At 44.8% G+C, this 20868-nt stretch overlaps 1 protein-coding gene across 2 annotated transcripts in view; it reads left to right on the top strand.

Annotated features, from left to right (window-relative positions):
- Window positions 1–20868, top strand: part of LOC120509703 (MLX interacting protein) — a 44485-nt gene that overhangs the window by 12924 nt on the left and 10693 nt on the right. The window contains exons 1-12 of one of the 2 annotated variants that reach the window (XM_039724692.1): window positions 659–779; window positions 9605–9711; window positions 10027–10112; window positions 11364–11453; window positions 11734–11775; window positions 12840–13011; window positions 13877–13966; window positions 14543–14634; window positions 14732–15401; window positions 18213–18334; window positions 19055–19241; window positions 19962–20086. In XM_039724692.1, the coding sequence (XP_039580626.1) occupies window positions 691–779; window positions 9605–9711; window positions 10027–10112; window positions 11364–11453; window positions 11734–11775; window positions 12840–13011; window positions 13877–13966; window positions 14543–14634; window positions 14732–15401; window positions 18213–18334; window positions 19055–19241; window positions 19962–20086 (1872 nt within the window). In that variant the 5' untranslated portion in view covers window positions 659–690. Of the gene's footprint in view, window positions 1–658; window positions 780–9604; window positions 9712–10026; window positions 10113–11363; window positions 11454–11733; window positions 11776–12839; window positions 13012–13876; window positions 13967–14542; window positions 14635–14731; window positions 15402–18212; window positions 18335–19054; window positions 19242–19961; window positions 20087–20868 lie in introns of those variants that run through there. The other variant, XM_039724693.1, reaches the window with a different exon arrangement.

Below are 20868 nucleotides of genomic sequence, written 5' to 3'. Positions count from 1 at the left end.
TCAGTCCAGACGTGTCTTTTAACTGGTGCACAGGTGAATGGCATGGGAATTTCTGAACCATGTTGCTGCTTGATATTTAGTCATGGTGGTTACTGGGAGCAAAGGAGTGACTTTATAGATATCATGCAATAAAACCAGGTCTTCCTCTGACACTCACCCCATATAGTGAGGTTAAATATTGCTTTTTGAAGTTAACTGCTATGAAACACTGATCAGGGCCCTGTGCTGTGCATAGTTACCATAACCACCATCATTATAAAGTAACAGATCCAACAATTCAGCAGGACTGGAGCCACCAAGGACAGGGGTGATCTCTCCATCTGTGTGTGGGAACCTGGCATTGCCCTTGGCCTGTCCAATCCTAGAAAGGCAACGGGAGCCATCTGGGAAAAGTGGGTGAGGATTATGTGGCATGAGCATTATTAGCTGCTCCCCTGCCAGCCCTGTGTCCCAGTTAATTAAGGAAGGGTCACTCACACGGCCTTCCCTGCATTGCAGCAGATGGATCCTCACAGCTCCAGTTTGACTCGTGACCCACAGGTGGAAGTTTGTTTTCCACTCTGTGTTCTCTAAATGTTCAGCCTTCTGTGGTGTTGGGTGGGTGGGTCCTGGGGAGTTTTCCTGTGGTGTTTGAGATGTGGCTGCCCCCATGGCACGGCCATGCACAGGGCAGTGGGGTGTTCACCATGAATGGAGAGGCTGATTTTGGTGAAGCAGCACAAGTGCCAGAGCACTTGTTTGCACACAGTCCAAGAAGGGTCTAAGTGGAGACTTTTCCTGTGAGTTGTGCATGACCTTTTAGAGACTTCATTTTTTTCCACATTCCAGGCTATTCTGTGTGAGTTCTGGAAGGAGTTTCCTCCCTTCATCATCTTTCTATGGGATTTTGATTGGTCTTTGAGTAGTTTCAGTAGTAACACAATGGTGCCTTTACCCTGCTTCTGTCTGTTGTGTAGTTTCTGGTTCAGCTTTTATGTAAACTTTGAATAAGCTGTGTGTGCTGTTGCAGTCTTGAGTCTGTAATAACTGAATTTGGGAATCAGCCTGGTGTTTTTCAAGCTGCAGGGAGCTGGCTGCAGACAGCTGGGATGAAAGCTTTGTGTCACAAGGGGAGAGCTGGGAGAGCATCTCTGCTTTTCGAAACCTGTAAGGCGCTTTCAGAATAAGATCCCTGAACTCTTGCAGTGTATTTATAGGGTGTAATGTAGTTCAGAGAATGTTACAGTATCCTCTGTGGCAGAAGTGCTGGTTTCGGGTTTCTCGAGCATGGTAAACAGCTCTGGGCTCTGGTGGTATGTGTGTTGCTCAGAGTACTGGGCTGATCTTCCATGCTGATAAGGTTTGTTTGGGTTTTTCAGAAGCTCCGTGTGTGAAAAATCTTTTAAGTCCCAGATCATCACATCTTGATCAGTTCATTAATCTAGGCTGGGACCTTAATGATCAAAAAGATTCTGACACATTTATAGCTCTCCATTCAAGAGGGTCCCTCACCAGCAGCCATCCTTTTAAATGGAAATGGATGTGTGCTGCAAAACCCTATCAGTTCCTGAGCATCTCTATTGGGAAACAGCTCTTTGTAGTGAATATTGTGATTCTGAGAAGGTTGATGAAAAGCCAGTGACCGAAATCAAGTCTTAGGAAGAAGTGGAAAATTTCAAGACACTGAAATAAGTAGGATCACTTCCCTTTACATTGAAATAGCTCTAAAAAATAACACTTCTTTCCACCATGCATGAGAGCATAGGAAGCACTTCAAAAATAAGGAAAATAAAATGTGTTGAAAAAAGAAAACCAAACATACTGATCTGATGTGACAAATATAAATCAGATCTTGCTAAAGCTTACCCTGCTCGTGGCATTTCTAGTGTGGGGTGTGTGGCTGGGATATGCTTGGCTGGTGTTCTGTCCTTGCTTTCCACTGACACACTTTGTGCCCATGGGCAGCTGCTGTCCATCCTGGCATTTCAGATTTGGGCAGTGAAGGGGGTGGGATGTGCTCTGAGCCTGGATCTCAGAGCACTGTGTCAGTTTTGTGTGTCAGCTTCTTTTTCCATGATGGGATTTCTGGTGGTTCTTTAAGAAGGTCCTGATTTTTGACAGTGGAAGCGTGTGGCCTTTCATAAAGTGTTAATATTTATAAAGTTACAAAGTTAAAGACAGCAAGGATCAGGGAGAGGTTTGGGGAGGGTCAGCAGTGACAGATGGGATGGTCAGGCCCATTTTCTCAGCCTTTTGGCTGACATATTAATGGCAGTACTTAAGCAGCTTTTTTCTTTTCTTGCTGTTCCAGTTCTGTACTAAAGTGAGCCACTGTTGGACAAGTGTCTGAAAAGCAGGAACATTTCTAGAAATATCCTTTGATTTCTGACTGGAAATGAGAAACTGTCTGAATAGTCTTGAGTCTTTAAATAGCCACTGGCTGAAGGACACCATATCCTTCAAGTCTCCTTGGTATTTGTACTGATCTTTATGTTTGCCCTGTGCTCTTTTCACCCTTTCATAACCTGCATCTGGTGAAGGCATTTCTCAGTGGTCCTTCCCAGCTGCCTGCAGCCTCCCCCTGCACACAGCTGACCCTGGCCATGTTGTGTTGGACTAAAACTGCAGCAAGAGACTCCTTTCCTGGTTTGAAAAACTGGGTTTGTGTGATAGTGCTCCCAAAATGTGAGATTTTCAGCTGTTCCTGAGGAGGCTGCCTTGACACAACACCTGCCTGGTCATTCCTGAGTCCAGCATAGACCAGGTTGTCTGAGCAAGAGCCCAGGCATTGCAAGCTTTCATTTATGCAAATTACAGTAAAGGTCCAAGCTTAAAATAGCATTGAATTTATAATGTAAATAAATCAACGTTTCTTGTGGATTTGTTGGGGCAGGAGTATTTGCTTCAGGCATACAGCTGACCTTTCACTTTCCTGTTCCATTTCAGGAGGTGCATACCTGAGCCTGCCTGCGTGAAATCAGTCGAGATAACATGTGTCTTGGCAGGTGTTGCAATTCCAGTTTGCTAGTGGCTAAATTTGATCTTTATTTTTATTTTTCTAACAGTTCTTAATAGATAATGCTCATGACAGAGGAAAAAAATTTGTCTGGTCCAGTATCTCTGTCTTTAGGATGGAAGTATTATTTTCAAAAGGTGACGAATCAAACAGTGAGGGGACATTTTGGTTGTTTTAAAGTGTTTAATTTAACTTGAGCACAAAGCTCCATGCTGTGCTTTGTGGTCTGTGGGCAATAGAACATCCCTCCACGACCCTGAGCCTGCTACTGCAGGAGCATTTCAGGGAAGGAGGATGAACCAGGTAGCAAAGAAAATGACCTGCCCTACATCTGGCTTTTAAAATGAGCTCTGTCTGGGATTATTATCCTCGGGCTGCAGCTGGGATTAATTTTGTAGGTAGGAATTGTGAGATGCTCAGACCTGGTCTCCACGCCAGTCCTACACACATTCACACCATGTAGAGATGTTTTGGTTTCTCTTGCTTGCCCCTTTGCTCCAACACACAATGCATATAATCTGATTCTCTGAATGAACCTTTGTTTGGGGAAATACTGTTAGTTTTGGCTCTTGGAGAGCTGAGCTGACAGGCCCAACTCCCCAGCAAAACAGATTGGAGATGACAAAACAAACTAAAACCACGCCTTTAAAAAAAAATGCTGGGGAGAAGCCAGAAAGTTCCTTTCCTGTGTTGCTGAAAAAGCTAATCTATTTAGCTACTGTGCTATCAAGTCTGAATGTTGTCCTCTACTTAAATTAAGAGCCTCATTGCCATTACCTGCAATTAAAGTAAAATTATTACCCTACCTCAAAAAACTGCATGATTGTGTACAGGAAGGAACTGGGGGGAAGCACAGAGGAAGTGGGTTTTGAGGCTGGAGCTAATAAAGGCAAAAAAAAGTTGTTTTAGCACAAGGGCAGGGGGAATCCATTACCTAAACAGAAAAGCAAAGGCCATTTCTGCAGCTTGTTGCCATAAACTGAATTGACAAAATTCAGATTTGAAAACACTAATTTGTTTACAACCATAGCACGTTGGATTCCAGTGATCTGTGGAAGGGATTCCTGCAGACATGCAGTAGCTGCTTTCCAGCCTATCTGCTGGGCTTGCTGGGAGTACATATTTGGGCAGCAGGGCAGGCCTGTGGAATCTAAACCACAGTGCTTGGAGGTTTGTGTTTAAATTCCATGTACCATAGATCTTGGCCAGGTGCTCACTGAGGAGAAGAGAAAAAACAACACACTCCTGAGCTAGGGAGCCAAATGTAGCCAGAGATTTTCCTTGTCCCTGCGTATTGAAAAAATGAAAGATGAGAGGGTGGAAATTGAGGGGTTTATCCATAAAGCTCAGTGGTACATAAAAAAAAAAATCCATGTCCTACTTCTATCACTCACACGCTTTGTAGCCATGGGCATGTAATTCACTCTCTCCTTGTTTTAAGCAGGAGATCCTGCATTCCATCCTCAGAAGGTATTTTAAAAACTTCCTACTTGGTGCAGCCTTTAGTTCACTACAATCCCAGGATCACTTCCCAGCTGCAATTCCTGCTCAGCGACTTTTATACGTCATGGTGTGGAGAATGAACTTACATTTTTCTGAACAGGAAAAAGGGATTTTTCAGGCTGATGTTTACAGCAAAGTCTTCCCTATTGCCTTCTGTTAGAAAAGGACTTAAACATAAGGCTGTGGTACTGTTGTAAGCATTTCTGAGGGAGATAAAAAATGGGGAACTGCTGGGGAAGTTGAATCAGAAACAGCTGAGTAAAGCATTTGAGCTGTGTAAAACACATAAGCTCTACCATGCTATACCATATAGTTTCCATTTAATCAACATGTATTCAAACTACCTGTTAAGTGGGGGATATATGGAATTTATGTTAATATTTTAAAGTCTGTTCCTCTGCCTCTTCAGTGCTCTTTGTAGAAACCAGTTTCATAAAATGCTGGCGTTTCTTAATACTAATAAGTAATGAAAAATCCCTAAAATTCTTCTGGGTTTGCATGCAGATGAATGTCCCTTTCTGCCCAAATCCAGAGGGTGCTTGTGTCATGTGGATTTATGCTGACTGAAGTCCATCTTAAAATCCTCTGATTAAGGGAGGAGAACAGGGGATTCTTCTGTTGTGAGTCATCTCATCTCCGAGCTTGATCCTGCTTCTACAGATGTCAGAAGGAGTTTCACATTGAGTTTATCAATTGAATGCTGTTTCAGTGCTAGGGAGGGCTGCTGGTTTAAATTTTGCAGCAGTGAATGGCATCTCATGTGTATCTGTTAAGAAAGGGGGTCATGCCTTTGCCTTGTCTCTACCGTGGCTAAAGCATCCCTAAAGTATCCTGCAAGATCATTAACTGAGTGTTACTAACCTAATACAAAACAATGAGATTCTCAGAGACAAAACTTTGCTTGTAAATGGATCCTGTCAAGGTGCTGTTAGAATACAACCTGCTCCCTAATTACATTTCAGTTGATTGAAGAAAAATTTAGGAATCAAAGATGTTGAAGGGAATCGGGTCACACTCCCACAGTGGGTGTCTCTTTCTTGTACTGCTACAAGTTTTGTGATGTTTGAAGGTTTGTAATTGTGTTAATACACAGCTGCTTTCACTGGAGTTTCAGAAATGGAGAGTTGTGAGAGATCAGTGCCGTGTTATCTGTTGGCCTACTTGCATCTCAGCTGTCTGAGGTGTAGTTCCTGAGCTGGGAAAATGCATGTAGAAAACCTTGGGAATGGACTGCAGCCTCTGGGTGTATCCAGGACTCGCAGGTGGAAGGGGCAGCCTCGGGTGCCAGCAGCCTCTCCTGTGACAGCCCTGCGACTCCTCCAAAGCACGCTGGGGCCTCTGCCTCCAAGGGGATTTCCAGCTCTCTTGGCTGTTGAGCTGAAGCTCTTTTGGCTGGTTTCCTGTGATCAAATCACTTGATGAGGACATTTAGACTCGGGAGGTGGAGGTTTCTGCATGGGAGACTGAGCTGAGCTGCTGGAATGCAGTGCAAGTCACCCATCGGATGGTTTTCAGCTGCTTTGATTTGATTTGTGTGTGATAGTGAGGAGAACATGAAAGTCACCTGTGAGCAATTCTTCCAGCATTGCTTACATTGCTTCTGGCAGCAGCATCCCCTGCAGCATGCCCCCAGCAGCCTCCCTCCCCGTGCTTCAGCTCGGGCACTCTGTGCAGCACCAGCGTTCCCACCAGCCGTGGCTGCAGCTGTCCTGGCTTGTACCGTGCTCTTGGGTCCAGTTCTCCCTTGGGATGTTCTCCTGCTCCCCTTGTTGGGAGCAGCATCCCTGCAGAGCTGCAGCAGCTGTTGGAGAGGTGGCCAGACCAGGGCTGGGCTCTTGGACTGTGCTGCAGGTACATGGTGACCATCCACCTGTTGGGAAGTTGCTCCACATTTGCTGTAGGAGTTGGTGTGGTCTCAAAGAACTGGCAGGAGCAGCAGCCAGATGGTCTCTCCAGTTGTTTGGGTTTTTTCCTTGTTGTTGTTTTGCTGCCTTAAAATTTGAAGACTGCTTTCAGTTAGGCAGCTGCTCTCAGTCACAGTGCTGTTCAAAGTAATTGACTTTCCATTGACTTTGGAATTTGGAATAGTGTCTAAATATTATTGTCAGCTTCATGCTGATTCCTCTCCACTGAGGCTGAAGTCGTTTCACTTATGACCTCAAGCTGGACTTGTGTTTTGCTCCCATGGGAACTAAAAATAATAATTATTTTAAGAATAGGTTCTTAATCACTTCCTTCTTTTGATGTACAAGTCTTGTTTAGCATTTTCTAATAATGTAATTGAAAATATTTAAAACTATTTGTGTTTTAATTTCAGTTTTAATTAGCTCTTTGAAGATGCAAGGAGTGTACCAGACTTGATTACAGTTCCTTTTAGTCTTTTTATAGAAAAGCATTTGCTCTTGTGATTCTGAGTGGAGATTATTAGAGTTTTGTTGCTTTGGCAAACTGTCGAGTCACACAGAGCTGTGAAGAGATGAACATTAAGTTGACAGATTTCTTAGTCAAAGGCATGTGGGCACTTTGTCAGTGCTGGTGATGCATCAGCACGTTAATCTCCTGTCTCCAAACTGTTAATGTACAGATGAGAAACAGGAAAAGATGGGCTTTGGTCTGGGTTTGGAAGGGAAGATAAGGAATGCAGTGGTTCTGAGGCAGAGCTGGCTGTGCAGTGAGCTCCAAAGGTGTTGGGGTAGTTTGCAGTGATGGGAGAAATATTAAATAGGTGGAGATCCACTCTGTGCCCTGACACATGGGCTGGGTAACAGTGAGATGAACTAGCTGGAGATCTTGCCATTATCTAAAAGTCTTGAAATTTAAAAGTGGAGTTTTGGGAGATGTATTTCAAAGAGTGGTGTACAGATGCACTACTGAAGAGAAATAATCCAGAAGGATTTCCTCAATGTCTGTGACCATACAGAGGCTGATGGTACTGAGTGTCTTAAAGCCCAGTAACAGCACAAGTACATTAACAATGATTTTCCTATTTCTTGCTAATAATTTCTTGACATGGTTTGCTCTCTCTCCCAGTCAGTGAAGTTGCTTGCTCCAGCAAGTCTGCTTGTCTTGGGCACGCTCATGTTCTATTTTGTGTACCAAATTTTGTTTATACTTCATTTTTATCAAGGACTGGTGTCCCAAAAGCTGCACCAGAGCCTTGTAGCATAGTCCAGTGTACAGCCTAACCCCCAAAGGGGCAGCTGGGCATGGATGGGGCTCACAACTTGGTCGCTTGCCTGTTCTCTTGCTGCTGGGAATTATCTTTTTAGTGCAGTTCATGCTTGATCTCTGCATCTGCTTCCTTGTGCATACAAGAACATTGCAGTTTATTTTTAAAGAGGACGAGGAGGAAAAACAAAATCAGTCAGGCAGCAACTCATCTACTGATGCATTGCTACAACCTGTTGCCACAACTGACATTTTATACAGTAGTAAAATGGAAAGAGCAGAGCTGATTTTCATTACCTATCTCTTGGCTGGAGCCCAGCATTTGCTCTCTGTTACTGTCAGAGTTGTGGGAGTACCTGAGTGTGAGAGCAGTTGTGGTGTCAGCAAGGGAGGAAAGAAATGGTGAGGCAAATATGTGGAAAAATGTTAGTTTAATATCCTGTTATTGGCAGCTCTGGCATTCTGGTTGCTTTTGTTTAGGCTGAGGACTTTTTACTTGTTTTTAGTCTTGCAAGTTTTATTAAAAGGTTTCTTCAAAAAGAGCTGCTGTTGGGAGGTTTCCCAGACCAAATAGGAAACGGGGAATTATCAGTTCTCCACCCTCAGGCTCTGTGCATGGGCTTTGCTGAGCCAGGGGAAGTGCTTTGCTCTTCTGTAGGATGTACTTCCTATTTGCACAGCGATTTTAGGGCTTAAATGTGAAATGAGCTTTTAAGGATAAATAATCCCTCTCTGAGTTCATTTGTACCGAATGTGTGAGGCAAATGGCCTGTGCCAGGCACTGTCTGTGCTGGTACATCCAGTGCCACTGCAGTTCATGGCAGAGACCATTCCTGACTGACCACGTGCTCGGGGGATCTCTCTGAGAGGGCAGAGTGTGTGTGGGTGACATTGCTGCTGCCACTCCTTCGTGTCCCTCACCCCTTGACCTGATGCTCATGGTGTGTCAAGGTGAACCTGTTCCCTTTGTTGTGTGGGCTGCAGTTGGTATTGCTGGTCCAGGTCCCTCATAGCGACGTTGCACAAACTAACCTGTTCCCTTTGTTGTTGTGTGGGCTGCAGTTGGTATTGCTGGTCCAGTTCCCTCATAGCGAGGTTCCCACATAGCACAGGAGACATAAACTTGGAAGATGTGGGGCTAAAGCCCCCCAAAACGAGACAGAAAACCTGGGATAGGCACAGTTCCTATGCTTTAATCTCTGTCTTGAAATGTACTGTGTTACAAGTATTTCCTACTTCCTCTGCCCTGTCAATGGTGTGGATTAATGATTCATGAAGGTGTGTTTTAAGGGCTGGGTAGTTTGTGTTTATAAAGTGCTTACTGGAGTCCCTGCTGCTTCTTCCTTTTTCCTTCCACTTCCCTTCCACCCCCCAGGAGCATTCATGCATAAACCATTTATTTTTCCAGCCTTGCCTTTCCTCAGAGAGGTTACTAGTCTGTTGGTACTCCTTTGTGCCCAGCTCTGATTACCAGCAGTGTAGAATTGGTGGATTGTATTTTTTTAGTGGTCCAGAACTGGCATTTCATTCCTCCTTTCCAGTGTTACCAGCCTGGAAAACTGAATGGAACTGTATCTGGCTAAACATGCAGAAGCCTCCTAATTTTAAATAATCTCAATCCCAGTTGGTGGAAGCTCATAGGTGGGGATTAGAAAAGGTGAGATACTAGCAAAGAGAAAAGTGTGAGTGAAATTAATTTAATTCCTGCTGACATTCTTGAGACCAGTTGGGACAGTTCTTAATTATTTTGGAGGACACATGAAGACTGGATTGAGCTCTGGCTCCTGGTTTAGTGAGCCGTGGACAGTAAAAGTTGGGACTAGCCAAGCATGGCTTCGTCTGTTGACAGTTCTGCTGGTTTAGGGGGATGCTTTGTCTGGAAAGGAAGGGAGAGAGAAAAACTGAAAGCAAAATGATTTGTTGTCTGTTTTGTTGCAGCGGAAGGTTGGTTTCACCAAAATGGAAAAATTTTAAGGGATTGAAGCTTCAGTGGAGAGACAAAATCCGTCTCAATAACGCCATCTGGAGGGCCTGGTACATGCAGTGTAAGTACCGTGCTGGGGGCGGGTCTTCCCTGAGACATCGCTGAGAGCAAGAGAATTGAAATTATTGTCTAGTGAAAAGCTCGGGGATCTGCTCAAGGTCTGATGTTCCAGAGGCAATGCCGTTGCATCAGGGCTTTCCTGGATGTGCCCACACTGAGGATGTGCTGGGCGCTCCAGGCACAGCCGAGATCTCCCTGTTCATGTTGTTCATCGGGAAGGAATCCTGGCTAGGCTCCCTGTCACCCCTTGCCACCGAAGTGACAGCTCTGCAGGCCCTGCCCGTGCTCAGCACTCGCACTGCCGTTGTTGTTTCAGACCTGGAGAAGCGCAAGAACCCCGTGTGCCACTTTGTGACCCCTCTGGACGGCTCCGTGGACGTCGACGAGCACCGGCGGCCAGAGGTGTGTGAAACCCTGGGGGCAGCCCAGGGAGCTCTGCAGGTTGTAACAGGATTTTCTGGTCTGCTGGGAACAAGGGCAGCATAGCCAATCTGTGCTCTGGTTTTATTTAGAAGGAACCATTAAAAGCAGAGTGAACCTGGTTTTGTGAGTTCATCACATGAGGATGATCAAGGTGCAACCAGGACATTTGTTATCTGTGTAACTTATGTTAATGTTGTAGTTTAATGAATCATAAATCACAGAAGTACTATTTGAATAGTTAAGGTTTTGACAGCCACTGCTGTCTTTTGACTGGAAGTTGGTGGGAAATCAGAGTGATGACTATTTTCAGGACTGAATCTAAGTGACCCTGGGAGAGTTTTCTATATTTTGTGTAATTGTAGAGGTGTGGTTTCAAGAGAACAAGCAATTTCTTTTTCTCTGTCGAGGTAGTTTCACAGACAGATCAAATATGAGTTTGTGTTCTTTCATTTTTGTGCTCCTGTAAACATAAATGAAAACTAACATCTGCCCTCTGGCTCCTTGCAGAAAACCAGTGAGGCCCTTGATGTGGCAATATGTGGCTCTCTCTATACTGCATAACTCTAGAGTAATTTATAACTCAGAGGAGTTCCAGATGAGTTTGTGGAACTGTCTCAGGTTTTTGAAAGAACAGTGTTGATGTTTGTGTTGAAAGTGACCCTCGAACACCAAGTTAAGGCTCTCATTAGTCTGCTCTCCCCGACTTACACACTGCTCTGTGTGATACATTGAAGACCCATATCGTGTGATCCTTTTGTTGCCATCAGTGTGTGGCCTGCAAGGTCCCCCCTGAGCTGGACATCAGATTTCTATTGCTTTGTGTCATTCGTAGCAGCTTTTGCTTATGTGTGTGTCTGTGCATGTGGCCTTGTGAAATTCACAGGATATTGTGTGCTTTATATATTATATTTCAGTAAATTAATTTTAAAGGGTTTTTTTTTTGCCATTTCTTAACTCTTAGTTATGGTTGAGCTGCTGTGGGAGATGCTGACAGTGCAGTCAGACGTCACCTCGTGTTTGGTTTTTGTGGGAAAGATGAAGTTAGTACTGTCAGATTTGCTCTGTGATAGCTGAACTCTGGGACAGTGTGGGCTGCTGATACATGAGCTCAAACAGAATTAGCATGCTTTCTTTTGCATTTTTTATGCCTGAATATTTGCTTGGAAATGTATTGAATATTCAGCCCTTGTGTGATTCCGTGTCATTCATGGTATGTGTTTGTGTTCTCAGGCCATTGCAACAGAAGGGAAATACTGGAAACGAAGAATTGAAATAGTCATTAGGGAATACCACAAGTGGAGAACATACTTCAAGAAAAGGGTCTGTTGGTTTACATAGTGAAAGTAGTTTGCTTGAGCTTGATCAGTGTGTTGTTGCTTTTTGAGTTTTTCTATCACCTTTTCTTGCATGCAAGAGTACTTAAAACAGATGATAAGCTGGTACAGACATGCTCATCTGATTAGTTCCACTTAACTAAAAATTATTGTGCGGGGACTGATTGTGCATGATTGGGTCTTAAAAGTTTTGCAAAATCAGGTCTTCCACTGGCACATACAAGACCTATCCTGACTTCACCATCTGTTCTGTTCTCCTTTTGCAGTTACAGAAACACAAAGATGAAGATCTTTCAAGTTTGGTCAGGGTAGGTAACACCACTGAGAAGTGGCAACATTTATGCTTGTAGAACCCACAGCAGATAACCAAGCTGAAACGTGCAGTAGCTTGCTTTGATTACAATCTAAAGACAAGCAGCTTGCTTAAGGCTTAATTAAGGTTAGAAACCTTAATGTCCTGTGCCTCAGAGAGCAGTGTGAGATTTGTAGCTTGAATTGGATGGAGGAGAGGTTGAATGTAAAGTGCTGTGACAGAAGAAATGGGAATCAGCATTGCATGCCCAGAGAGATCAATCTCTTTGAGGGCTGGCACATGATTTCATCTTGTTACTGAGTTGTAACTGGCACTGCTGCTTTGCTTGTGTAACTGGATCTGTGGAGATGTGGGAGCTGTGTTTTGCAGATCTTCCTGCTGTGCCCACAGCTCAGGCAGATAATATGCCAGGATCCTATAAAAGGACAAAATGGTTAAAGGAACAGTGGTATCACCATTTAGTATTTCCCTTTAAACTACCAAACCTACTTTGGGTATTTAAACTGATGATCAGAAGCACTGTTCTGCTGTTTTTGCAAGGCAGTGCAGTTTAACTCAGCCTGTAGTGAGGGATGGGCAAGCCAAGTCACATTGTGTTGTATTTTTCATGGGCAAAAAGTGTCTTGTGCAAACTCAGAGTACAATTACACTTCACTGCGAGTCAGAGTTTCAGATACATCTCACAAGACAGGAGTTGTTTTTTGCATTCTTGCTAGTCATGTTATTTTTAATCTTTATTCAAACCAAGGGATTGTTAAACTGGGTGTGAAAATACTTGTGTAATCAATCAAACAAGGAAGTGTTGTTATTTGGCTTATGTCCTTCTAGTCAATATCTGGGTTTTGGGCAAAAATCTTTCCCAGAGTGTTTTGGTGTTTCAGTGAGCTGAAGTTGCTGGTGTATCAGAAGCACCACTGAAGTAATTCAGTCCATTTGATGGCTTCTCAAAGAGAGGTTCTTTCTTTAAAAATGTGAAAAACGAGGGCTGCTTTTATAGCTATGCACCAGACTGCTTTGGCATTGCTAGGCAGCCTGACCTCTCCTCCTTTCCTTTGACAGGATGATGATGTGGTTCTCTGGCAAAAAAGAAGGTATGGCAGAGAAACCCCTGTCCCCATGGAGGAAGGCAGCCTCTTGGATGCAGACATGCTCATGTCCGAGTTCACCGACACCCTGTTCTCCACGCTCTCTTCACATCAGCTGGTTTCCTGGCCAAATTCCAGGGACATAGGTATTTGTTGGCTGTAGCTCTGCTGCAGTGAGAACCCCTACAAAAACTCTGGTTTGTTGCTTTGCTGCTCTTGTAGTCTTGCCTAAGAAATCTATCTTCTATTTCTGATACAGATAAAAACAGGTCAGGGAATGTAGCTGTCTTATGATTCTGTAGGTTATAGAATCCCACTTAATGATCCCAACTTAATTTCTGTCTTAGCTTCTTATGTGCTGCTCCCAGCTTTGCCCCCTGATGTTGCTCTGAATAAATCTTTAATGAGCAATATTTACTTTATCAGTGATGAAGGCATTGTGATTTATCTCAAAGCATAATTGTGTGTGTATTTTTAAGGGAGTGCCTGTGTATTTGTGTTTGGCTTTGTTGGGTAGAACCAGTGCAAGTTTCATCTGTACAAACAATCCCAAGAGCTATTCAACTGTCTGGAGGCTCTGATTGTCTCATGGGACAGCACATGTCCAGTGTTCACCATCCTTGCTGCAGGGATGTCTGAGCAGCTCCAGAGCAGCCATGGTTTACATGAATTGTACTCAAGGCAGATGAAATGGGTGATGGTTTACTTTAAAATACTCTGTTATGAGCTGTGGCGGATCAGGCTGTGCTTTCCAGCAAGGTTGTGTGTAGTGCAGCTCAATTAGCCTTCAGGTTTCACCTCTTCCATTTTGGTAATTGAAAGTTTCATTCCCCAGTGGCTTTGATACCTGGACTGTGCTGTAGCTCTGAAGGGAAGCAGATGCTCAGTTCCTTTCAGCAGCAGTTTTTCTGTAACATCTTGGCCAAGCCTGGCTGTGGAGTGTTTTATTCCTGCTGCTGTTATTATGTGAGTGATGGGAAGTTAATCTAATCTGTCTCCTGAATTTTGCAGGACACTTAGGAAATGCTGACATGATTCAACCAGGGCTTATTCCTCTCCAGCCAAATTTTGATTTTATGGATACTTTTGAGCCTTTTCAGGGTAAGAATCATATATAGAGTTCATTAATTTCTTAAATATTGCAGTGATTTATGAACTAGGTTTTTAAAAAAAGTTTAAGTGTTACAAGCACCTAAGGTTTCCCCATTTCACACTTCTTAGTGATGAAGACATTTAACATTTTGTTTGTCCTTGAATGTTTTATGGCACTGTCAAGAATTCCATATAACACTAAACTACTGCTGCCAACTTTGATGGTTATGGATCTTCGTGGAAGTAGAGCTATATCTCTTTGCTGGCTCTGCAAGCAGTCTGCATCAGATAACTCTACTTTGTGGGACTCACTGAGGATCAGCTCTTGGCTGTCTGTGTGTAGATCAACCTTTAACAGGACTGATTTTTGCATTGTCCCAGTTTGCATGAAAATTGAAGGAGTCAGCCCCAAAGAGATCAGTTCCTCTGAAGACAGCAATTCACTGCTCAGTCAACAGCAGTTGTATGAAGCAAAAAGATCATGTTTTCATTATTTGCTAAATAATACTGATATTCCTGTGAATTTTAGGATGTGTATCTTAAGTATGAAAAGTAGAAATTAATAGGTGGCTTTTCATATTTCAGAATTATTCACGCCCAGTCGCTCCAGTAATTATTTCCCTTCCGTGTCTGCTGTCAGCTCAGCTACCACAGACAGCAGCAGCCACTCGTCCCAGGTAAGAGAGGTTTCAAACAGAAGACTCTGACATGAGCCATGTCCTCTCAGGAGGAGTTCAGCCATGTCTGAGTCAGTGACATTTCCTTGTCTCCCAGTCTCCTGTCCTGCCGTCGGGTTCGTTGCCCAGCACGCTTCCAGCAGGGAACATCAGTGATGGACTGATTCCTTCCTCAGTACCCGCTCCTGTCATTCCTGACGTCGTTGCTGACCAGTGTTCCAGCATTAGAAGTGGGGGATCTTTCATCCAGCCAGCAGACTTCCCTCCTGACTCGTCTCTCAGCGGGCCACAAACTTTCATGTCAGTGTTCCCGACGCCCCTGCCGCTGCTGCAGCCGCCGAGTGCGCAGCAGCCGTCGCCGCTGCCCGCGGTGCCGCTCAGCTCCAGCCTGAGCCCCGCGCCCGCCGCCTTCGCCGCTCCAGAAACCCCCAAGTTCGGCCTCTGTGAATCCTCGGTCATCACTCACACGGCGTCTGCCACGCTGACCCACAACGCCCCTGCCACCACCTTCAGCCAGAGCCAGAGCCAGAGCCTGGTCCTGGCCACGCAGCAGCCGGGGGCAGGAGTGCCTTGTAACCTGGCCTTCCAGACTGCTGTTGTGCAAGGGCAGCCCCGGCCCCAGCTGCAGTCCCAGCTGACATTTGCACTCCCCAAACCTGTTCCTCTGGCCAGTGCTGGGACAAGGCCCAAACAGTCACAAAAAATAGTGCCTGCTCCGAAGCTTGAAACAGTGTCCTTAGTGGTAAAGAATGCCTTCATCACCCCAGGTGAGGAGCGCTGCGGGAGGATGGTTTTGTTTTCTGAGTGGGACTAGCAGGAGGAAAAGACCTTCTTGCTTTTCTTGCTTTACATAATAAGTTAAAATAGAACTTCTGAGTGTGTCCACGGAACCTTTGAACCTGCTGTCTGAATGCAGTGGCTGCACTGTTCAGTGGGATGCTCTGGATTGCTGCAAGGATTGGAAGCAGTTTAGTTGAGTGTGCAAAGCTGACCTGCAAAAGGGAGACTCTTTTTGTATCATCTGTGATGGGCTGTGTAGCTCCATCAGCTCTGTGCTCCTGCCCCATAGAAGCCCTGGATTTAGGAGTGATGCTGTTTAGATTAACTGCCCCTCAGAGCACTCAGCCACAGTGAAGGAGGAGAGTCTCCTGAGGGAGCTGGAGATCTTTGTCTCAAGCAGTCTAGAGACCCTTGAGATTCTTTAAGTCAGGAGTAGGTTTCAGGTCAGGGTAGGAACACCTGGGACTTCCACACTGGGTGGGATTTGGAGCCACTGGTGCTGCACAAGGCAAAGAATAACAAGATAAGGAATGAGAATTTGCTTGAGGTGGTTCTTGTAGGAAAGCTCAAGGCTGGAGCAGGACAGGCAGAACACTCTTCTTGGGATTGTTGCAGTCTGTTTTTAGACTTGTGCTGGCTGGGGGCCAAGTGACTTCAGCCACTTGAAATGTGCAACAATAATTCAAGAAAAAGCCTGCCTGGAGGAATAATGTTAAACAGGCTTTATTAGGGAGTAGGTGTGTCTGCGAGGGCCTGGCAGTGAGGTTACCCACAAAAGAGAAAAATCACTGTTCAGGAGAAGAACAGACCCAAGGTGGAATTCTGGGATGCCGCTGGGATCAATTTGGTCCATGATTAATAGCATGAGGGTGTTAATGGCAGTGCTCCTATCTACAGTGTGTTATAAACCAACAGTCCATGTACCTTCAGCAGTCAAGACATGCATTTCTCACCTAGTAAAGATTGTAGGCAGCTCATTTGCAGAAAGCATTTGCTCCTGCTTTTCTCAGGGCTTCCTTGGTTGTTCCTCACCTCATACATTACTTTCCCAGTGCTTCACCATTTACTTCTAGACCATCACAACCAGTGGCTTTGTTTCTCATCTGGATTAGTGGCATGTATTTGGGGATCATGGTGTTCCTAAACTACTGGGACGTCAAGCTCGGGGGACAAATCCAAGAATTTATATAAATACTAGGGCTTTATTTTTGGAAACAGAATAAACATCAGTACTTGTAACTGAGGCATTTATGCCTGTAATTTGTGTTCAGGACAAACAAATCATCTCCTGTCTGTAAAGCAATTTACATTATATCTTGTGTTAAAACTGCTGTGTGGTATAAGGACCCAAAAACCTGTACAGATTGTCTCATCAGGTGCAAGACTTCACTGCTATTACCACTGCATGATAAATGTGCTGATTTGGAAAGTCTGCAAAAGATGCATATGTAGGACAGAAACATAAACATGTAAAATGACTTCGAAATATTGTTGCTGGTTGCTGCAGGTCCCCAAATGTGGAAGTCAGAAAGGCCAAGCCTGTGCAGCAACATTAATGCACTGGTAAGAGTAGGCTCTTGAGGTCAGTAGAGATGTCCTAAGTCCAGCTGAACATCAGTGAACAGTGGAAAGGCTGTGATTCCATCTTTAGATGTGGGAATGCTCAAAGAATGAACTCCCTGTGTCAGTGACAGAGCCACGCAAGGGCTGGCACAAGGTTTGTGCAATCCACAGGCTTCTCTTATGGAGAATGTGCAGAAACTCCAGTTGAGTCAAAACACAGTTGTCAGGCACAGGTGACGCTGTCAGGGAGGGGACACTGGATAACCCTGCACTGTCTCCCTGTCCTGCTGTGTGTGTCCTTCAGGGTCCTGATGCTGAGCTGCAGAGGGGCAGCTTGGCAGGGCCTGAGCTCTGCTGACACTTCTCCTGCATCATGACTTTATTTGTACAAAGGAGAGCTGAACCAGTGCAGCCAAGAGTGAAGCCAAATATGTTTGGTTCACTTTTATCAAAACCCAGACAGAAGCTGTGTCTGCCTGATCCTTCCCTTGTGACAGTTTAGGATGGTCAGTCATTTTCTGTAGAGACTGGGCAAGAGCAATGTCAGCATGAATGCTGTGGCAGTAACTGTACATCTGCATTGGTTACATGGAGATCTTCACAGATTCATATGGAGACGTTTGCTGCTATTCAGAATTACCTCTAGCTGCCCAAAACTGCAGAATTCTTGGTTCTTTAGCATATATTGTGGGATTTTGATGCTGATTCCCAATCACATTTGGTTGTCTTGTGGTTGTGTGTCATCTAAAGCAGCTGTAAAACCAGATAGTGAAAGAAGCTGGTAGGCTAAAGTGCTGAGGGAAAGGATTTAAGACACAAGAAAGCATGAGGTATTGAGTCATTGACCATTCCTGGGTCAGCAGAGCAAACCTGAGACCCCAAAGTGGATGGAAGACGAGAGCTGAAGATGGTCCTCCTCCTGTCAAACCCAGCTCTGACAGAATGAAAACACTTTGTATCTCCCTGAATTGCTACATACCTCTGTAAACTCACTGTGAAACAGTGACAGGGATGCTGGAAAACTCAGAAATAGCTGGAGTGTTGAAGTCCTTTGTACTGAATTAAAGGGGTTGAGATTATTGGAAGACTGGTGGCATTTTATACTGCAGTGAAATAGTACCAAATGGAAGCCCACTGATCCATGCCCATGTTTAATGACAAGTTATTTCGTACAAAATAATTTCCATCTTTTTTTTTGGTATCATTAACTATTCTAACTGAATTGTGTTCTTCAGCTGCCTTTCAGGGACAGTCCAGAGCTGTGATTGTAACTCCAGCACCTTTAAAAAGAGAGGGGATTTTGACGCCAGCCACGTCTCAGTCTAATGTTGCAATTGCACCAGCTGGAATTGTCAGAGTAAGGAGAAGAAAAAAAAATTATATCTTTGTTTTCTAGGCCTGTTATTTGCAAGTAGTCAGAGCCATAATGTGCTCAGGCGGGTAACAAGTCCAGTAAATCATCTGTTACCCAACGTATGCATTTGTGCATTCAGCATTATGTTTGCTTGTTTTTAATGTGGCCACTTCATGGGCTTGGAAGCACTTTATAGTCTGAGAGGCTCTGTCTCACACCACAGTAAGATTCCAAGGAGCCTTTATTCACAGTGCTGTGGATGGGGATGGTTTGTGCTTTAACTGTGCAGAAGCTGGAAGGAGCCCAGGGAGCTCACCTTTCCACTGCCATATTGGAAAACATGCCTTGGGTATGTGAGTGGGTGTCCCCAGTATGTTGTGTGCAGGAAGATGGAGATAGATTTTAGTATATTATGCTGTTGATGTGTTGTAATACTGCTTTAAGTTATGAAAGGATACTGGTCTCCTGCCAGAAGCCTGACTTTGGTGCCTGCCAATTCCTTATATATTAGCCTTTGTTTCGTGTCATCAGATTGTTAATCATGTATTAATTTGCTAATTTTAGTGAAAGGCAAGGTAACAAATCTCTCTTTCTCTCTTTCTCTTTCTTGATCTCTTCCCCCACTTTGTCCTTTCTCTCATCCCTTCTCTCCCTCTGCCCCCACACTGCCCCTCCTGCTCTTTCTCTCTGTTTTTCTCTGTGCTGTTTCTGTGCTGTTCCCAGGCTCCCGGGGTGACGGAGTTCCGTAGTAACATTCTGGTTGGTCCAGCACAGCGAGCACCAAGTAGTCAACAAAGCCAGTCCACAGTCTCACATCTCTTTCCTCCTAGTGTAGTCCAAGATGTGTTGGTGAAAGGAGAGCACATCCCTTCCCACTGTAGCAGTTCACAAGTTCCCTCACCTACACCTAGTAAGTTAGAAAGCTGTAAGCATTCTCTCCCCTGCACATGGAAGTGTGTTTCTGTTGGATAGGCAGGGTGTGAGTGGGCCTTGAGGATCCCTAGTTAATTTTTGAAGGAAAAGCTTTTCCTGCCCTTCTATCCCACAGCTTCAGTTGCATCCAGTAGTTTCCAATTCTTGTCTTAAATGATGGTGCAGCATCCCCACAGACTGGGATTTTGTGCTTCCTGTAAGTGGCTCCTTTCTAAAAGGATGTGCTGTCATAGTCATCAAGAAATGAAAGGCATCTGTGTAGGAAGTGCTGCATAGGTTTGTTGTTCAGTGTCATAGCTCTGATTTTGACTGGAGGATCTCAGACACAATCCTTGTAGGTAAGTGCAAAGACTCCTTTTGCATGTGCATTGATGGAGTGTTCCCTGGGCTGGTTCTGGTGGTAAATGGCTTGTAAGTGTCACCAGGCCTTTAGAGACAAATGGGGGAGCCCAGCAGGACAACGGAGTCACAGCCTGTGCATCCAACATGCCTTTGCTGAAATATGTCTGTGAAAGGACCTGATATCCCAAGCTTTCCCAGCAGTCCTGATGTTTTCTAGCATGTGGTTGCTGCATCAAACAGTGTAATTTGGTTGCTGACTGCATTTCAGTTCATTTCTGAGTAGAAACTTCTCAGCAGTTACATTTGCTACAGAAAGTTTTTTGTTAATGTGTCTTGTGTTTTTTCCTTTCTGAAGGCCGGGACTGTCAGAATTCAGGCCAGGCTTCCCCCTGCACCTCTGAGCAGAGCCCCAGTCCACAGTCTCCTCAGAACAGCTGCTCAGGAAAACCTGCCACTGACCCTGCTGTGGCTGCACTTAAGGTGTGTGTTCTTTCCTTTGAGGGGCTTTTCTTTGCCTTCATATCTACTTTTCTGTCCTGATGTCTGAGCACAGCTAGAGAAAGTTCTGCTTCAGGACAGTAGCATATTTGCATGTCAGGCTTAGCTTGCTGCTGCATCTGTGCTGCTCTGTGCAATCCAAAATGTCAGGTTCTAGTCTACTCTGCTCCTCAGGGATGTGTCACCAGAGGGGCCAGGCTTAGCTGTACCTCTGCAGGTCATTGTGATGGTGACAGCAGTTCCTGCTGTGGCTCACAGGAGTGTTGTGACAGGTGTCAGTTTGCATGTCAAAGGTTTCAGGCCTGGTTTTCTAAACTGTGGCTTTTTGCCTTTGTTTTGTTGGGGCTCTTCAGTCTGCAGGGCTCTGGCCATTGCTGGAGGGGAAGTTCTTGACCTGCTGAGTTACTTAAATGTCTCCAGTGATGCTGTGCTGCTCCACAGACTCTGAGTTATACCTGTAAAACCCTTTGAGAATCACTGGGGTAAGAACTCGGTGGTCTAGAGACAGCACCCTAGTGCTGGTTGTACCTCACACACAAACTGACCTTGTCAGAACACTTTCTGTGGTGGTATGAGAAACTTCTCCATGAAAACCCCATCAGAACAATCAGCTGTAACCCTCTCATTCATTCTCTTGTGGGAGGGAGCATTACTTAACAGTTCTGCAAGTGCCAGCCCCCTCCTGGCTTCCCTGGCTCTGTGTACCCTGTGAGTTGATGGCAGTTTGGTTACTCTAGGGCAGAAAGGTAAGTTTAACACCTACA

The sequence above is a fragment of the Passer montanus genome, unplaced genomic scaffold (assembly GCF_014805655.1).
Source record: "Passer montanus isolate IOZ18808 unplaced genomic scaffold, ASM1480565v1 scaffold53, whole genome shotgun sequence".
Lineage (NCBI taxonomy): Eukaryota > Metazoa > Chordata > Aves > Passeriformes > Passeridae > Passer > Passer montanus.
The sequence above is the reverse complement of the archived record's forward strand: the minus strand, read 5'-3'. Positions and strand labels throughout refer to the sequence as shown.